This window comes from Onychomys torridus, chromosome X, assembly GCF_903995425.1.
Source record: "Onychomys torridus chromosome X, mOncTor1.1, whole genome shotgun sequence".
In the NCBI taxonomy this organism is placed as follows: domain Eukaryota; kingdom Metazoa; phylum Chordata; class Mammalia; order Rodentia; family Cricetidae; genus Onychomys; species Onychomys torridus.
The window spans coordinates 52,790,679-52,809,689 of NC_050466.1; the positions used below are offsets into that span (position 1 = coordinate 52,790,679).

Genomic DNA, 19,011 nt, shown 5'->3' on the forward strand with positions numbered 1-19,011 from the left:
GACAACAGAAACCCAGCAATGCAGCAGCCTACCTAGTTTGGGTTATGCCTGTTTAGATAAGAGTAAACAGCATTTCACATTGTTTAGGGCATGAATTAACAAGTTCCAGGTGATCCCACGACAGCGCTGCTGACTGAACAGAAACAGCGGTTTCTCCTAACTCTGGGATAGGTGCCTCATGCTACTTTTGTAACAGCATCATTCTTTTCAGACAGAGCAAATTGATTTTTTTCTGAATAGACTACTTACTTTTTACTTAAGCCTGATCCTAGAGAGACCAAATCAAGGATGTAGAAGAGTTCATGGTATGAGTACAGTTGTGCTGGCTGTAGAGAATGACTCACACCCCTTCTTAATGTGTGGCTTCACTGAAACTACTGAGTAGATTTGGGTCTGTCAGCAAATTGTTCAAATGTATTACTCACCAGGATGTTAAAGTTTTGTTTAGTTGTGGCATCAACTTGTGAATGAAGCCTGTGAGTTACATGGTTAAAAATTTGGTTTTCCCTTTGAGATAAGAGCAATAAGCAAGAGATGATGATATGAAATAAAATAATGGACTATGAGGGTGAGTGAGATACATGGAGTAGTGCTGGAAATTGAATCAAAGCTGATAAGATTTGAAGGATCAAGAAGTAAAGAAATTTTTCTAATTAAAAAAAAAAGTTCATAGCAGAAACAAAGCTAGAAACCCAAAAGTCCACCAACATCAAAATGAATGAGTAACTGCCCCACATTTATAGACTGAATTAGAGAAACTGAATCATCTACTGCTACAAGTAACCTGGATGACTCATTTAAATATAATACTGAATAAATGCAATGGCATTCAAAAGAATTTCTACTATATAGTTCAATTTATATAAATTTCAAAATGAAGCAAAATTCTTCTCTTATGTTACAAGTCAGGGATGTGGTGAGCCTTAAAGAAATGCAGTGAGGAATCATAGCTGCTGGACATATTCTGTCTTTTGAATTGGGTGCTATTTAGAAGGATGTGCTCAGTTTATTAAAAGATAACCAGTTTTATACTTGTGATCTATTCACTTTGTTATATGTATGTACACAAACAGCAAAACTTCAATTTAAAAGTTTAAGACTATACTATCATACCACAGGTAACTTACAATAGAAATTGCAGGTTTGATATTTTAATGTTTATTATTATTTCTGTTTTTACTTATGTGTATGCATGTATAGTTGCCTGTGGAGGCCAGAAGATCAGATCCCCTAGAGCTAGAGTTATAGACTACTGTGAGTTACCTGATGTGGGTACTGTGAACCAAACTCAGGTCCTCTGTCATTTCTCCAGCCTGAGGTTTGGTATTTAAAAAACTTTTACACATTCATTTTCCAAGGTCCTGTCCCATATATTCCTTAGCTACTAATAACCTGTTTCTATCACCTCCATCACTGTCTTCTTCCTCAAAGAAAAAGGAATAAAACGATGAGGAGACTGATCAGTTGAGTTGATAAAGTGCTTGCCTCCCAAGGATGAGGGAATTGAGTTTGATCCTCAGAACTCATATTAAAAAGTTGAGCCTAGTGGCATACGCTTATAAACCCAGAGCTGGGAAGGCAGAGACAGAAGGATCCCTGAGGTTCATTAGCCAATCAACCTAACCTAATTGATGAGATTCAGACTAGCGAGGGGGTGGGGTGGAACTTTGTCCCCCCAAAATGGGAGACTGGTGAGATACCTCATTTGATAAAGTGCCTACCACACAACTATGAGGACCTGAGTTCAGATCCCCAGAATCCATTCAAAAAGCTAGGCACAATGATATGCTCCCTGTAATCCTAGTACTAGGGGTAAGAGGATTGGGGAGAAGAGACAGGTGAATCCCTGAAGCTCATTGGCCAATCATTCTAGCCAAATCAGTGAATTTCAGTTTCTCTGAGAGACACTGCCTCAAAAAATAAATAAATAAATAAAGGTGAAGTGAGGTAAATAAAAGACATTTAATATCAACCTCTGGTGTCCACACTCATACATACACATGTGCACATGTACATACACACACTCATAAGCACACCCCCTACATACACACAAAGATGAATGACACCTGAGGAATAACATCCAAGGTTGTCCTCTGCCCTCCAAACATGTGCACTTGAATAGACATGAACAAGCACAAGAGAGAAAGGAAAAGAAAAGAAGGAAAGGAAAGGAAAGGAAAGGAAAGGAAAGGAAAGGAAAGGAAAGGAAAGGAAAGGAAAGGAAAGGAAAGGAAAGGAAAGGAGATAAGCTTTTTTATTTTAGTTGAGAGAGTGGATAACAGGATCCTACGCCAAGCAGATAAACACCTGTGAGAGACTCAGAACTTAAAGTTATAGGATTGTGCCACTTTCAGTAAAATCTCAAAGAACACAAAATAACACAACAGAGAAAATGGCATTACATACCTGTAGCGCAGGAAGACGACTCTGCTGATTAGGAATTACTTTTAATGAGATCATTCCTTTGGTTTCCTTCTATTAAAAAAAGAAAAATGAGAGTGTAAAAAAAACTAACTTGGGTGACATGGGGTTTTATAAAATCAGGGCTTTCACTACAGAATCATCTTCATGGTTTGAGATTTTGTCATATACTATATCTCCTGAACCATGAGAGTGTCATATGCTCCCTATACCAGCATAACTGAAGACAAAAATAATAAAGCAGAAGCTCATAACTTTCTCCTCTTTTGCTTTTGGTCCCCAAAAGGTACCCAGAAGTTCCTAAAATGAGCACAAATACACTTTTTCCACCCCAATGAAAACACTGCAAATATTATAGTTACATATAAATATGGTGCATACACATGTATTTTTGTGTTTCTTTTGGTTTTTGTTTTTCTGTATAGCTGAGGCTTGCCTTAAACTATGATCTGTAGTACTATTTTCTAATCAGGACTGTCAGCCTGCAAATAATGACACAGAGACTTATTAATTATGAAAGCTTGGCCTTAGCTTAGGCTTTTTCCCAACTAGCTCTTATAACTTAATTAACCTGCTTCTATTAATCTATGTTCTGCCACATGGCTTGGTTACCTTGCCTTTGTACCATATGTCCAACCTTTTCAATGTCTCGCTGGCAGCTCTCAAGTGCCTAGATTCATCTCAAGTTCCTCTCTTTTCCCAGAAGTCCTGCCTGTTCTCTCCTGCCTAGCTATGGGCCATTTAGCTCTTTATTAAACCAGTAACAGTGACACATCTTCATACAATGTAAATATTTCACAATGATCCTTCTGTGTAGCTGGATTTTTCTTTGGGCCACCAGCTCACAAATAATGACATGGAGACTTATTAATTATGAAAGCTTGGCCTTAACTTAGGCTTTTCTCACTAGTTCTTGTAACTTAAATTAACCCATTTATTTTAATATACATTCTGTCATGTGGCTCATTACCTCATCTCTCCATACTGCCCATGGTGTTTACTGTGTCTGGCTGGCAACTCTGCCTTCTTTTTCCCAGAATTTTACTCTCTGCCTAGAAGTCCCATCTATACATCCTGCCTAGCTATTGGCCGTTCAGCTTTTTATTATGCCAATCACAGCAACATTTCATACAGTGTACAAATATCCCACAATATTTCTGCCTCTGGGTCCCAAGTGCTACCACAACTGGAAGTACATACAAGTTTAACTTGTTATTTTTTTTTTAATTATTCATTTTGGTTTTGTTTGCTTGTTTTGAGCCAGGTATCACTCTGGAATATAGCCTGGAAATTACTACATGGCTCAGGCTAGCCTGGAACTCAAGTGATAGTCTGGTGATCATCCCCTCTTTTTTTTCTTGCAATTTGAATAAAAATGCATATAATTATCACATACAAATGTTTTAAAATTATGTATATATTGTATGATGGCTAAACAGTTAATTAATATATGTATTACCTCACTACTTTTTTTTTTTTTGGTTTTTTGAGACAGGGTTTCTCTGTAGCTTTGGAGCCTGTCCTGGACTAGCTCTGTAGACCAGGGTGGCCTCAAACTCACAGAGATCCACCTGCCTCTGCCTCCTGAGTGCTGGGATTACAGGTGTGCGCCACCACCACCTGGCCTCACTACTTATTTTTGTTGTGAGAATAATCGAGATCTACTCTCTGCTGTGGATATTTTTCTTTAAAACAGGTTGATTATAAATGTGATCTCTTTCTAAAGAAAAAAAGGGGATACAATATAGATATGATAGGATGAAAGGATAGATTAATGAACTTACTTCTAAAGAGCAACAACTCATTTAAAATGTTTTACATTGGTATAGATTTTAGTCTATTGATATAAACTTAAAGTTAATTTTGTTATACTGTGTGTATATTTCTAATCGTGTTTAAGGTATTATGTTTGTATAGCTCATTTTAAATTGTAATGGATAATTAAAAATAGATTAATAATTAGTCATCTATGATAATCATACTCGTAGCCATGTTAGTTAAGTCTTCTACATATACATAGAGATATTTCAGATAGACAGGTAATCTTCAAATACTTCAAAGACCTACAGAATATGGCATTTAAAATATTTTTAAAATTTAGACTTTCTGGACAGTGAGACATGTCTGCTCCTGGAACACCGATTTACTTCAGAGAGGAGAATGGACATTGAAGACACTTCATATCTTATCTTCACCTTTACAAAAATAGCCATTTGGACAAGAAACTGTTCTTGTCTGGACTACTTGATCAACTAGACATGCAGGACCCATAGAAAGGTGACCACTAAACTTTGTTTGACAAAATGGTCCTTCAGGTTCCTGCTTTGCAGAGGAAACTGCCAGACATTCTACAGGACACTGAGAGAAGTGACCAAGAAACTCTAGCCCTGTGGGCTGAAGACAAATGTCCCAATTTTACAAAGGAACATTAGGTGACTGTCCAGGCTGCCAGCTGTCTCTGTCTACTCTTGCAAGACTCCCGAAAAATGCTTGCATCCTTCTCCTGGTTCTCAGGTAATATTATATCCTTCTGAGGTCTTTGATGTGGTTGAAGACTAAATAGTTATAATTTCCTCAGTTATGATAAAAGATAAGTTAGATATAAAACCTTAGACTCACAAATGTAAGATAGATAGGATATCTTTTTTAATATTTAACTGTAATTCTTGCTTGATAATTGTTTTGTTATATGTAATTGTACTATGTAAAAGTTAAAACCTTCCTTAAAAAAAAAAAAGAAAAGGGGAAGTGCTGTGGATATCGCTCTGTGTAAATAAAGTTCTGATTGGCCAGTGGCCAGGCAGGAAGTATAGGCGGGACAAGAGAGAAGAGAATTCTGGGAAGTAGAAGGCTGGGGAGACACTGCCAGCCGACGCCATGAAAAGCAACATGTAAAGACACCGGTAAGCCACAAGCCATGTGGCAAAGTATAGACTAACAGAAATGGGTTAACTTAAGATAGGAAAGGTAGATAACAAGCAGCCTGCCACGGCCTTACAGTTTGTAAGCAATATAAGTTTTTGTGTGCTTTCTTGGTTGGGACTGAGCGACTGTGGGACTGGCGGGTAAGAGAGATTTGTCCTGACTGGGCCAGGCAGGAAAACTCTAACTACAACTCTCAGCATTTTTTAAGAATATAATTCATAGTTATTATAGTAACCATGCTGTACCACAGAGTTTTAAATTTTTTAACCTTTATTTATTTAAAGATTTATTTATTTATTAGGTATATACTGTTCTGCCTACACATATGCCTGCATGCCAGAAGAGGGCACCAGATCTCATTACTGATGGTTTTAAGTCACCATGTGGTTGCTGGCAATTGAACTCAGCACCTCTGGAAGAGCAGCCAGTGCTCTTAACCACTGAGCCATTTCTCCAGCCCATCCACAGAGTTTTTTTTAAATGTATTCTTCTTATTTATGTGGAATTTTATAGCCTTTGACCAACATTCCTCCATGATCCCCACCCATTCCCAGCCTCTGATCAGCACCATTCCATCCTCTACTTCTACAGGTTTGTCTTTCTGAATTCCACATATATATATCACTTTATGTGATGTCTATCTTTCTGTGTCTGGCTTATTCATATAATGTCCTCCTCCTAGTGCACCCATGTTATAACAAATAATGGGATTTTCTTCTTGTATAAGACAGGACAGTATTCCATAGTGTGTATATACCATATATTTCTAATGCATTAGACCACTGACTCCATAGCCTGCCTAGAATGAATTGTACAGTAGTAATTAAGCATATTTTCAAAAAGTTATTGCTCAGTGGCTTTTTGCTTATTTTGACTAGTTTCCTATTTGCTTATGTTTTTCTAATAAACATTAGATTTCTCTAGAATGATTAGCTCTTTTCTAGTGTACTGTCTTCTCAGCATATGCTCATTTACAAGCAGCCCAATGTCAGAGGCCCACTTAAAGGGCCAATTCCCTGATATCACTCTTGATACTAACTATTATATTACTGGGGAATCCAGTAATAATTAGGTAGCACATTAAAAAATGGAGTTTGAAGAGTTTCATGAAGGATGATTCACACAGGCATGCATATACTCAGGAAGAACTCTCTCCTTTGATGGATCTTTTGAGGCTGCCCACACCTATGTGAAACTAGTGCCTACAGGAGCAGGTTTGGCAATAAGAATAGGGACATAAATACCTTTTCTAACTGCCTGCTGAAGCCCAACTGATATAAACATTACAGTCAGCCTGCTGAGGCACAAGACAGAGTCAAGAAAGATGGCAAGGAATCAGGAAGGGCAAACAGGAGAGGCAGCACAAACACCAAGTACAATGCTGCAGATAACAGATTCTGAGAATACTGATTGAATGAAGCTAATCCACCTGTTCAAAGCCATAGAGCAAGAATAAATTCAGAAATAACACTACACACTACAATCTCCAGATGCCCAGTGCAATATTCTTGTCATTTTTAGGGATTGATGCTCTCAGTTATTGGCCCTGCTTTTCAGTTTTACTAAATTAAAGCAGAGAAAAATCATTTCTTGGACAGAATATCAGAAGTGATAACAGCCCTCTCAATAAGGTAACCAGGCTTTTGCAGAGAAATGAGATAAAATGACACCAGTGCCCATTAGCCCTTCATTAACATAGAAGACAATCTTTATCTAGTACAGAAAATACCCACCATTGCCTTCTGCAGCTGGTCTACTGAGTGATTAGTCACATTTGTGCCATTGATTTCTAGGATTTCATCCCCCACATGAAGGGAGCCTGCCATTAAACAAACAAAAAAACCTCAATGCACAAAAGAATAAAAATTCAAACAAGATCTGTCAGTATAGCTCAAGAATACCATACAAAAGAAAACACAATCTAGGGCATTTTATAAAATAAATAAAACTCATTCATTAGAAATATTTAATTAAGAGAAATAAAAAACAAATATGGTTCTGAATTCATCTAGGATAGTTTAATACTGCCTCATCCTTCTTAATATTAGTGATCCAAGAGCTTTGTAAAAACATCTCATCCTTGTATTCCTAAATTGGAATAGCTGCCAACCACAGGAGACTATTATCCAGTGAGTTTCAATGTTTCTTTGTTATTGTTAAACTAAACCTCCAATGTGTTCTTAAATGCTTAGTCAATGTTAAAATTCTATGTGAAGGCTGGTTACCAAATTCATGTCATGTTGCCCTGGATTAAAAAAAAATAGTAAAACATAAAAGGGTAAGAATTAATGAGGTAGGGGACTCATTGGAATAGCCATACTCCAACATTAGGAATAGTTTCTAGTACCATACAGGCTATCACCAGCTGCTGAAAATATGCTATATTTTAACTTATTATTCTGTTCTCTCATTGCTCCCTAAAATATGTATTTGAAAATTGCTGGCACTCTAACATTAAGGAAATACAATAGTTAATTATAATTACTTAAATTTGGTTTTCTCATTTAAGCTGTTAGCTCCAAGAGGGTACAGATACACATTTGTATAGTTATATATCAGTTATATGTAATGCATGCATATAGACATCATTTACTAACTAAATGGAAAATATCATTATAAAACAATATATAAGAAGGTGCAGAGGGCCAAGTGGTGGTGGCACATGCCTTTACTTCTAGTACTCAGGAAGCAGAAGCAGGCAGATCTCTGAGTTCAACACCAGCCTGGTCTATAGAGCGAGTTCCAGGACAGCCAGGACTACACAGAGAAACCCTATCCTGAAAAAAAAAAATGAAGGTGCAGAGGGAGAGATGGTGGTACTGAGTAGTTCATACTAAGATCTTACCATGCAATTTTGTAAATAGAGGGTCAGTATGGAGGTTTTTTGTTGTTGTTGTTGTTTTTCTGTGTAGCCCTGGCTGTCCTGGAACTCAGTTTGTAAATCAAGCTGGTCTCAAACACCTGCCTTAAAGAGTCAGTTATTAAGTCAAAGAATCTCTTGGCACTCTCAGAAAAATGCTATCAATTTTGAGGACTATAAGCTTCATGTCCCACATCACTGAACAGAAAGTAAATAATTAATCCCAGGATAAAACTAGACTTAGGACCCCTCCTCCCTGCCAGAGTACCTTGTCTGTGAATCATGCCACCATGGAGAATTCTGGCCACAGTACATGACTGTTTTTCATTCAGCTTCAAAGTAATTCCCTGGAATAAAGGCAATGGTACAGTAAGCTTTATTTTAGTCCTTTCTGAGAATATCTTCAAAGCATCTTAATGAAAAATTACAGGGAAAACCATTTCCATTTATATCAGGGGCAGTTCTCAAGCAGAAAGAGCAGGAAGCTTGCTTTGAAAGAAGCTTGAGATGGGGACAAAGAAACACAGCAGTGAACCTGGCAGAGTGTACAATTCCATGAGTGGCCTTTGGCAGTTTTATGGCCCAATGACTTCACTAGTAGAGTATAAATGATGAGTGACGATAGGACAAGAGATTACCATGGGCTCCTCTGTGATCTTCTCAAACTGTATGAGACGTACTTTCCTTGCCTCTTGCCCTTTAGCATGGGCAGGGCTACCTGCAACAGTAGACCCATTGGTGTACATGTCCTCATTGCCAACATTCAACTGGTTCAATGCAGTCTGTCAAATGAAAGCAAATTAGTGGATAAAATAAATAGCAAAGGCCAATGGTCAGTCAATTATCTGTAATTAGAATCTAAAAGGCTTTGAAAACCCAGTTCTCTCATAAGGTTGACATCTACTCTCATTTGAATCCATGTGAAACTGTTTTGTAAGCTTTACTTATTCAACTTAACACACGCAGTTCATTAGGTCATTGCAGATAAAGGAATGATTTTTATTAAAATTATTCTGAGAGACTAGAAAGCTCAGTGGTTAAGAGCACCAATTGCTTTTTGTGAGAACTTGGGTTCAATTATCAACACCCTCATGGCAGCTTACAACTGTCTGTTGAGATACAAAATGGTACAGAAACTGCAAAAGGCAAACATAAACACCCACTTATTCTGTGGTTCAGCAATCCTATTCTCAGGGGTTCATTCAAGATGAAAAGAAATCTGTCCACATAGACACTTGTATGCAGATATACATAGCAGGTTTGTGTTCCCAATAGAAACAATAAAGATGCTGACACATAGGAAAATACACAAGACATTGTCGATGCATACAAGAGCTCAAACTACAAAATAAAAAAGATGAACTCAGAAACCTGTTGAATAAAGAAAGTACTATTAAAAAGAATATATACAATATGATAAAATTTATGGGAGATTTTAGAACAAACAAAACTGTTATAAATAATTAAAACAGTGGTTGTCTTGAGGGAAAAGGACTGGCATGAGAGAATTAGAATTCTGGTAATAGTCTATACATTGATACAGTGTAAAATAGCACATTCAAGATTTTTTATTTTACTGTATTTAAATTTTACCTTAAAAAGTAACCATAAACAAACTGGGCAGTGGTGGTACATACCTTTAAGTCCAGCACTTGGCAGGCAGAGGCAGGTGGATTTTTTTGAGTTCCAGGCCAGCCTGGTCTACAAAGAGAGTTCTAGGACAGCCAGGACTGTTACACAGAGAAATGCTGTCTTGAAAAACCAAAAAAAAAAAAAAAAAAGTAACCATAAATACTGAACTCTCTAGGCAGTGATATACACACTGAAGCTCTTTGAGGTGAAGTACTCTGACAACTGCAGCTTGCTTTCAAATGCAAAAATAATTGAATAGATAATTGTTTTTAGGTAGATATATGTGTTAAGGCAAACAAAGCAATATGTCAATTATAGAAGCCAGAACGATATTTTTTTCATCTTTTCAGTAAGTTTGAATTTTTCCAAATGATATCAGTGAAGAATAGCATTAAAAGAGTACAAGGGGAGACTGGAGAGATTGCTCAATGGTTAAAAGCACTTGTTGCTCTTGCAGAGGACCTGGGTTTGGTTCCCAGCACCCACATAATGGCTCACAATCACCTGTAACTCCAGTTCTAGAGCATCTGATGCCCTCTTTTGGCCTCTGTGCATAAAAGTGGTGCACAGCCGGGCGATGGTGGTGCATGTCTTTAATCCCAGCACTCAGGAGGCAGAGGCAGGTGGATCTCTGTTAGTTCAAGGCCAGCCTGGGCTACCAAGTGAGTTCCAGGAAAGTCACAAAGCTACTCAGAGTAACCCTGTCTTGAAAAACCAAAAAAAAAAAAAAAAAAAGTGGTGCACAGACTTATACACAGGTGAAAACACAACTATAAATAAATATTTTAAAAGAGTGGGAGAATAAAAAGGGAGCTGGGGAGATGGCTCAGTAGGTAAGAGTGTTTGCTGTCTAAGCACGAATACCTGAATTTAAATTCTCAACACCCACATAAAAAGCTCAGCATGACCATCTATAATCCCAGCACTGTCTGGGGTAAAGGCAAGAGGACTAGCAGGGCTTACTGGCCACTAGTATAGCTCTAGGTTCAGTGAGAGACCCTGTCTTGAGAAAGTAAGATAAAAAGTGATAGGACAGGACACCTGGCCTCTGTGTAAGTGCATGGCTGCACACATCTGTATACATGTATACATACAACACACAGAAAGAGACTAAGCTTTAAAAAAGAGTAAAGAGGCAAGCTAATAGGTCTGGAACTGGAACTCTTGTACCTACAGGTAGGCACATAAACTGGGTAAATCATATTGGGGTATCTCTCCACCGAGTTTCATTAGAGTTACTTGCACAAGCACAGATGAGAGGTCATTTATTGGAGCAAGGGCAACTTACTAATGACTATACTACCCATTTAGCAATCATTAACTGCCAATAGACCTACAGGGAGGGTGAAATATATCCGCAAAGAAATGCTGATGGGATCAATCTTGTATAGGTCTTGTAGCATTGTTTTTTAATGTCATAACATTTAAAGTTTCAATTATTTGAGAGTAATTTAAAGACATCGTGCCTTTCTTATCCTACAAATGTTCATGCATAAAATATTAAATCAAATCCAACATATCAAGTCAGAGGAGGAAGAACTAATGTGAGGTTCTTATTTGGGTACAAGCTGAAAATGGAGAGCAGGTATATACTAGCCAGATCCAGGGGTAGTCCTCAAGGACACTGGGAAGATGAGGAAGGTCTTCTCAATAATGAGAGCTGTCAAAAGTGTATTTTGCCATTCATTTTTCTGGGGAAAGAGGAAGTCTTGTGTGGGAATGTATATAGTGGTGGGATGAGTTCACTGGCTTGCCCATGGGCACAGAAGGAAAAGGGTAGAAAGATGAGAGACAAGGAGGTCTTGCCTATTAACTTAAGGAGAGAAGTTATGTCTTATAACATAAGTGTGCTCTTCAAAAACTAAGTCATCTTAACTTACTGCTTCCTTTCTAACTGAAATGACAATGAAGACTGAAGTAGTGTCATTTACTGGGTAACCTCAGATGAGTGAATGTGTTGCGAAAGAGAAACTGCCTTGTTTTGCAGCTAAAGTGTCCAAAACTCACATGACACTGTCATACGGCATTTATGTTGTAACATTATTGAAAAGGTTGTAATTTGAAAATTAACTTAGAATACCTGGCAACACAAATCCCAGTTATTCTACAACAAACAATTCAGTAACACTATAGTCACTACGTGGGAAGACATCATATAGCCATGACAAGGAAGCTCTGAGGTAATTTTGAAACGATCTGTTTATGTAGAAAATAAAACAGTTTCAAGACAATTATGCTATCTTCATCACAAACAGTGAAAAAAACTAATGTATTAACATTTGCTTAGAAACATACAAATAATCTCTGGAAGGAACAACGATTGTTTCTAGGAAGGGGGAAATTGTTTGGCTACAAGATGGAGTGAGAAGGAAATTGCCTTCATAGGCTAACTTTACTTACCATACCTTCCAAATAATGTACTATGTGTTTGAATTGTGTTAAGAAAATAATTTAGAGGCTGGGTGGTGGTGATGCATGCCTTTAATCCTAGCACTAAGGAGGCAGAAGCAGGCAGATTTCTGTGAGTTGGAGGCCAGCCTGGTCTATAGAGCTAGTTCCAGGACAGCCAGGGCTACACAAAGAAACCCTGTCTTGAAAAATAAATAAATGAATAAATAAATAAAAGAAAATAATTTAGCAAAGTAATATATTAAGTAGAACTTAAAAACCTAGAACACACCACTTAACAGAAAAATGCACTGTCTGGGTTAGATTCCTGCCTGACTCTTTTACCAACAGCTGGGTAACTTTGGATCCTTGATCTTCTTGCACTTCTGTTTCTTCAACTGTAAAATGAGGATGGTAACAGAATGACTTTACTGGGTTGCAAGCTTAATATAATAATAATATAATATAATAATAAACTTAAAAGCATTTGGTAAATGTGGGCTATGGTTACTATGCTTCTGTATAGCTCTGTGTTGGGAGTGGTGACATACTAACAACACTGAAAGATGCCACTAAAGAAAATACTCAGCATTTAAAGCCTCATGTATCCCTCCATTTTTTATGTCACAATGATTAATTTCTATTCAGAAAAATGGAAGTCTACTGTTCCCACCAAGCTCTCAAAACCACATTCTTTCCTACAACTGGCAAGATGGAATTTTCTGACATGAGTAGAATTCCTAGTCAAGTTGGCAGCCTGAGTACTTATGTGGATATCCTCTTCTCTCACTCCTTAGTCTATCTGTTTGGATCTTTTGAGACAGGGTCTCCTTATGTATCCCAAAGTGGGCTGGAATCACAATCCTCCTGACTCAGACTTCTAAACACCAAGATTATAGTTGGCACAGACCACCACACCCAGGTTTTCAGAGCAAAGTGGGGATAGAAAGAGAACACACACTTTCCATATCACCTACAGAGAAAACATCACCAGGGATAAGAGATTTCATTCAATAACTCTCTAGAAGACAGAAAGTAGGCAAAGGAATAGCTACTGATCACTCAAGTCCTTAGCTGAGAAGGAGGGCCATACTGCTCCACAGACCATCAGCCTGAGGTCAGAAATCCAAGAAGGGAGTCATAGGTTGGAAATACATATTCAAAAGCTGTGACTCTGTGGATCAGCTCAAGGCAAGAAGGCAGAAAGGCCAGGTCAATTGGACCCAAACCAGAACTTCCCCAGAGGACAGCTTTTCTTGTCTCATTGGCCAGAGCTGCAGAACACAGCCATATAAACCATTTCAAGCTGCAAAAAAGGCTGGAAAAATAAGAATTTGGTTGGACATCTTGCCATCTCAAACAGTATCAAGGATCTGGAAAAAGTGTAACCAACTATAGCAAGATAAAAAACACTTACTGACTTTCACATTTTAGAATCCACCCACAGACAAATCTTGAAACTGTTATAAAGAACATATTGTAAATGCAAGCGATGTGACAATTAAGATATATATGTAATATAGGTTGAGAAGTTTAAAGAAATAGAGGAGTACTTAATCTTGTCCCCTTAGAAAGGTGAGCATCAAAGGTAGTATCTACACTGCTTGGACAGCTACTCAAAAAATGTATAATTTTCTTTCTTTCTTTCTTTTTTTTGTTTTGGTTTTGAGACAGGGTTTCTCTGTGTAGCCCTGGTTGTCCTGGAACTCACTTTGTAGACCAGACTGGCCTTGAACTCACAGAGATCCACCCTGCCTCTGCCTCCCAAGTGCTGGGATTAAAGGCGTGTGCCATCACCTTCGAGCTATACTTTTCTTTATTGTGACTACATATCTTTGATTTGTTTAATTAAAAAAATCAGGAAATTCAGTCCAGGTGACCCAGCTATCTTGTTCTCCACTTCTGCCTAGGACCAGAGGCTGGTGTCAGGGTCAATAACCCTGCACCTGGGGTATTCTTTTTCTTATACGTAAGTGGTTTCATTCACCTGGTCTGTTGAAGTTACAGTCAAAGTACCTCTAGACAATTTGGCCTTTTAAAAATTGTAAACATGATGGAGGGCAGAGACCTATCTGAATAGCTAAACTAATTTTGAAAGAGAAGTGAGAAATATCAGTCTAACCACTTTCAAAATGTATTATATAGTTTCAATAAAGTCTTATTTATACACTAGGTACGGTAGCACATACCTGTAAACCTAGCACATATGAGGTTGGGGCAGGAGGATAGGTCTGAGGGCAACATGGAATACAAAGTGATTTTGCAGCAATCCTGGGCTACAAAACAAGACCTGGTATTATGTTGTCTTCTTGAACTCTGAATTTTGTACTTCTATTTTAACTAACTCCTGGAGTCTAAGGCTTATGATTTTACTGCAAATGGTTTCTAAACATTTTTTTTTTGCCTTCAAATATTGATCACAGAGTAGAGGCAAGAGTTTAATTTTAATCAGCTAGGCCTGGTGGTATAGGTTTGTAATCTCAGTTCTCAGGAGGCTGAGACAAGGAGAGCTGCCAAGAGTTTGAAGTCTGCCTAGGCTATACAGTGAGACTCTATTTGTAGCTAGAGTTTTCCTGCCTGGCCCACAGTCAGGATAATCTCTCTTACCTGCCAGTCCCACAGCGGCTCAGACCCAACCAAGTAAACACACAGAAACTTACATTGTTTACAAACTGTATGGCTGTGGCAGGCTTCTTGTTATCTAGTTCTTCTATCTTAAATTAACCCATTTCTATTAATCTATAAATTGCTACGTGTCTCGTAGCTTACCGGTATCTTAACATCTTCTCATGGCGGCAGCTGGCAGCATCTCCTTGACTCAGCCTTCCACTTCCCAGAATTCTCCTCTCTCCTTGTCCCTCGTATATTTCCTGCCTGGCTACTGGTCAATGTTTTATTTATTAACCAATCAGAGCAACACATTTAACATACAGAACATTCCACAACATCTATTTAAAAAATAAAATAGAATAAACAACAAAAATTGCCAAGCATAGTAGGATTAAAGATATGTCTTTAATCCCAGAACTCTGAAGGCAGAGTCAGGCAGATCTCTTTTGAGTTTGAGGCCATCCTAGTCTACATAGTTCTAGACCAGCTAAGGCTACATAGTAAGACCATATCTTAAAAAAAAACTAACAAATAAACAAATAATAAAAATAAAGAGAAATGGTTTAATTTGATGAATGATGTTTCATATACAATCTCAACACTGGTCTAATGGCTATGCAGGAACCAAGAGCCAAGTATTTGGAAACACAGTCTAGTGTTCTAGGTGGAATGGAGCTGCTTGTGTTTCCTGTTTTATTTCAGTGGAAGAAGCCTTTGCATGTATCCAGAGTGCACTGGGCAGATAAAGCAAATCAGCCAAGGACCTTAAAACATGTGGCCTTTGGATTGATATATGTATTTAGTGCCTGAGAAACAAAGCTCTAGTTAATGTATGATTTTAAGACAACACCTGCCAGAAAATCCTGATTCTTGGGCCTTCCTGTCTCCCCAGTTCTTATCATTTATAGTTAAATAATTCTAATCTCTATACTTTCTTGGGGAATTGTTGGTTTCATGGCTTCTATAGGTTTTTGTTGTAGTTCCCCCCCCTGCCCCCTCACAAAATCAAACAGGTTATGTCCATGTGAAGAGTGGGTTCTTGTGGACATCAGATGGGCCCAGCCAGGGGTCTACACAAAGCTGGCAGGTGGTGTTAAGGAGCTCCCAAGCTCTTCTGTATTTAGGGTCACTCATCTCCTTGGACTGGGCATTCTAAGTTCTCCATGTGGAAGCAGTTGGCAGAAAGCCTAACAGTAAGCTGAACAAATGTTTGTTCATTCCTGTGCTCACTAGTTAACTGTCACTTGTTCTGAAGCCAATTAATTAGTTTAAATTAGAAAGTCAACTATAGTTGCCCCTGCTCTATTCACCCCCACTACCTCTGCCCCTATCCCTGCCAAGTTATTTTCATCTATTTTTTTTTTAAATTTCAACTTCCTTTGAGAAACTGTCTCTGCCCTTTGAACTGTGCTGCAGATGTTTCCTCTGAAAGAGGTGTAGGGGGCTGTGAAGCCCTGCAGAGTGCCCAGAATTGCTGAAGCCTGCATTTTGTAGAATCCAGGATGTAAGGGGCAAACAGGACTCCAGGCAAAATAGAACAGCCTATGAAGAAGACACTAAGGTTCAATGCCATACATATCATGTAAAATAGCAGAAAACAAGTCTTGGCTGAGTCAATAGGGAGCATGGTCAATGAGTCTGCTCCTGATTATCATTCTACCAAAGAGCAAGCTCCTTCTTGGGTCTGATTGTCTCATTTGAGAAGGGGATATTTCCATTCAAGGTCTGTGTTTTCAGAGAATGTATACTAGAAAATAATTGTCATTTTCAAATTATTTAGTCCCCAGTTTTCTCAGTACCTAGTTGGTCTTTTAGTTTTCTTCCTTCCCTGTCCTTCACTTCCAGGATATTTATGACTTTTGTTTTTCAAAACCTGGAAGACTTAGATACCTTATAGATAGGAATCTGGTTTTATTGTAGCCACAGAGACTTAAGTAGACTAGAGTTTTACCACCTAAGTTCTGCTCTTTGCTCTTTATTTGCTAACCTTAAATAAGACACTGAACTAGAACACTAGGGACAGATGTTTCTTTCAGCAGTCATGACATTTAGGAGTTCTGATAATTCCTTGCTGTAAAAAATTAAATCCATCTAGTTGTGACAATTAAAAATGTCCTGAAGTGTGGCTTGCTGGCTCATGCCTATAATCCCACCACTCTGTAGGCTGAGGCAGGAGAACTGCCAGGAGTTCAAAGCCAGTTGGGACAATAAATATATTGAGTTACAAGCTAGCCTGAACTACAGGGTGAGACCTTGTCTCAAAACAACAAACAAACAAAAAGCAAAATGTCTTCCTACTTGCCAGCAGGAGAGATAAAATTTGCTGACATTTAATTGGTACACAGGTTCTTCCCCTAAGCACTGAATTGCTCTGTCAGGGTTACTAAAAGAGAACTGTGGGTGTGGAGCATAGAAAGGCAAGATTAAATAACCGTATTTCCAAAACTGGTTGGGGGAGGGAAAATGACACCAGAGGTGAGGAAAAGGAAACACAGCTCCAGAATTGAGGAACCAAAATACAAGTGTCATAACATGGATTTTTTTTTCTTACCAATTCCTCACTTTTTCTTTTTCTTTTCCCTTCATCTAAAAAAAGTGATCAAAACACATAACAGGGTTTTTGCTCAAGATACCATTCCTGCAAGGTTTTTGTATTTATTTTTCTCAGTTTCACCTAGTATCATCTTTAAACATTTTGTTTAAGTAGCGTATGTTGTTTAACTAGCTTGTCACAAAGCCAGCTTTGCTGTATCACAAGCAGTTCCATAAATCTCCCAGGAGAAGGGTCTAGAGAGTAGAGGGAGCAGGGTAAGGCGGTGGTTCAGCATTATAACCTACTGAATTTGGGGAGAGGCAGAATATAATCAACCTCCTCTGGGGACCTCTATGACACCAGAGATTAATAGCTATTTACTGTTTAATACTGGAATATGAAGTCTACCCTAATTTACAACATAGCACAAGGGGATCTGCTGAAATGAAATGCAGAGGGCCACTGAGTGAGCTTTTTAGGGCACGAAGTTGGCTTTCATAATAATGTCTGTGAAACTGAACACAAACGCTCACCAACCAGGAAGATCTTCTCTTGGATGTGTTCCTTAAAGTCTTTTATTTTTCTTCTTAAAGTCTTTCTGTTACTCGACTTCCATCCATGAGCAAGTTTTCTTTGACCTCAGTAAGCACTGGGTCCTAGCTGGCCTCTCAGGATTTTCACCCAAGAAGGCTTCCCCAGGCAACTATCCACCACACCCAGATCTCAGCATGAACCCTGCCCAGAGCTAAGGCCTCCACCCTGGGGACAGGGCACTCAAGATCAGGCCATTTGGGGGCAGACCGCCTAGGAACAAGGCTACGGATTGGACAAATCCAGAAGTAGACGAAAAGGCCTAGAGCCAAGATCCAACCCGAACCCGGAGGACCCAAGGGGTCCCTCTAACCTCAGGTCGGTTGCGCTTCTGTAGCAAGTGCTCCAGGTAGAGGTCGGAGAGCGCGGTGCGCATGCTGTTGCCACCTTCTCCTTTGCTCGACTTGAGCGTCATCTCGCAGGAGCAGGGACACGGAGACGCTGGACCCGTGGAGCCTTGAGCCCGGGAACCGCAAACCGAGTTACTGCGGCCTTCTCGGAGGCGTGGGAGACTGGGGCGGCCGAGGTGGCGCAGGCAGTGGAGGAGGAAGGGACCTAGAACTGCGCCAGCCACAACCCTGCAGGCTCGGAGCCAGGAGGGCTGGGTGTAGCAGTACCCACGCTCCGCCTACTTCCCGCCCTGGCCCGCCCCTAAGCCCACCCACGTCTTGGCCTTCCTGGTGCCTAGCGATTGGAGAAGGAGTAGCTTAGCGCTGCTTGGAAGCTCCGCTCTCGCCACGCCTTTGCGGGCCCTGACGAGATGCGCAGCCTACATCCCTGAAAGATGGAATTCTGAGTCGGGAGCTTCCATCTCGCTTTTACCTGCACGGCCTGTGAACTACCGGAGCGGATCCTGAAACGTTCAGGCCGCTGGTTCCTAGCTGAGGCAACCCAGGAGTGGATTTTACACCCACATAGGTCGGACCATCAGGAATCAGCCAGCTTCCCAATGGAGCCTAAAGAATGTAGGGGGTTGACAAGAGTCAAGGCTCTTAAATCAGTGTGGTCACAAGGCCAATGCACCTTTCCAGGTTTAGACTTGTGAAAATGC

General features: G+C 39.3%; 1 protein-coding gene across 1 annotated transcript in view; it reads right to left on the reverse strand.

Moving 5' to 3' along the window:
- The window catches only part of Mpp1 (membrane palmitoylated protein 1), a 41,033-nt gene extending 22,446 nt beyond the window's left edge, over positions 1–18,587 (reverse strand). Inside the window, exons 1-5 of the mRNA XM_036175060.1 lie at positions 18,274–18,587; positions 8,845–8,988; positions 8,475–8,553; positions 7,080–7,165; positions 2,407–2,475 (exon numbers count right to left, since the gene is read on the reverse strand). Coding sequence (XP_036030953.1) covers positions 2,407–2,475; positions 7,080–7,165; positions 8,475–8,553; positions 8,845–8,988; positions 18,274–18,375 — 480 coding nt within the window. The 5' untranslated portion in view covers positions 18,376–18,587. The remainder of the gene's footprint in view (positions 1–2,406; positions 2,476–7,079; positions 7,166–8,474; positions 8,554–8,844; positions 8,989–18,273) is intronic.
- Positions 18,588–19,011: the final 424 nt, after the last annotated feature.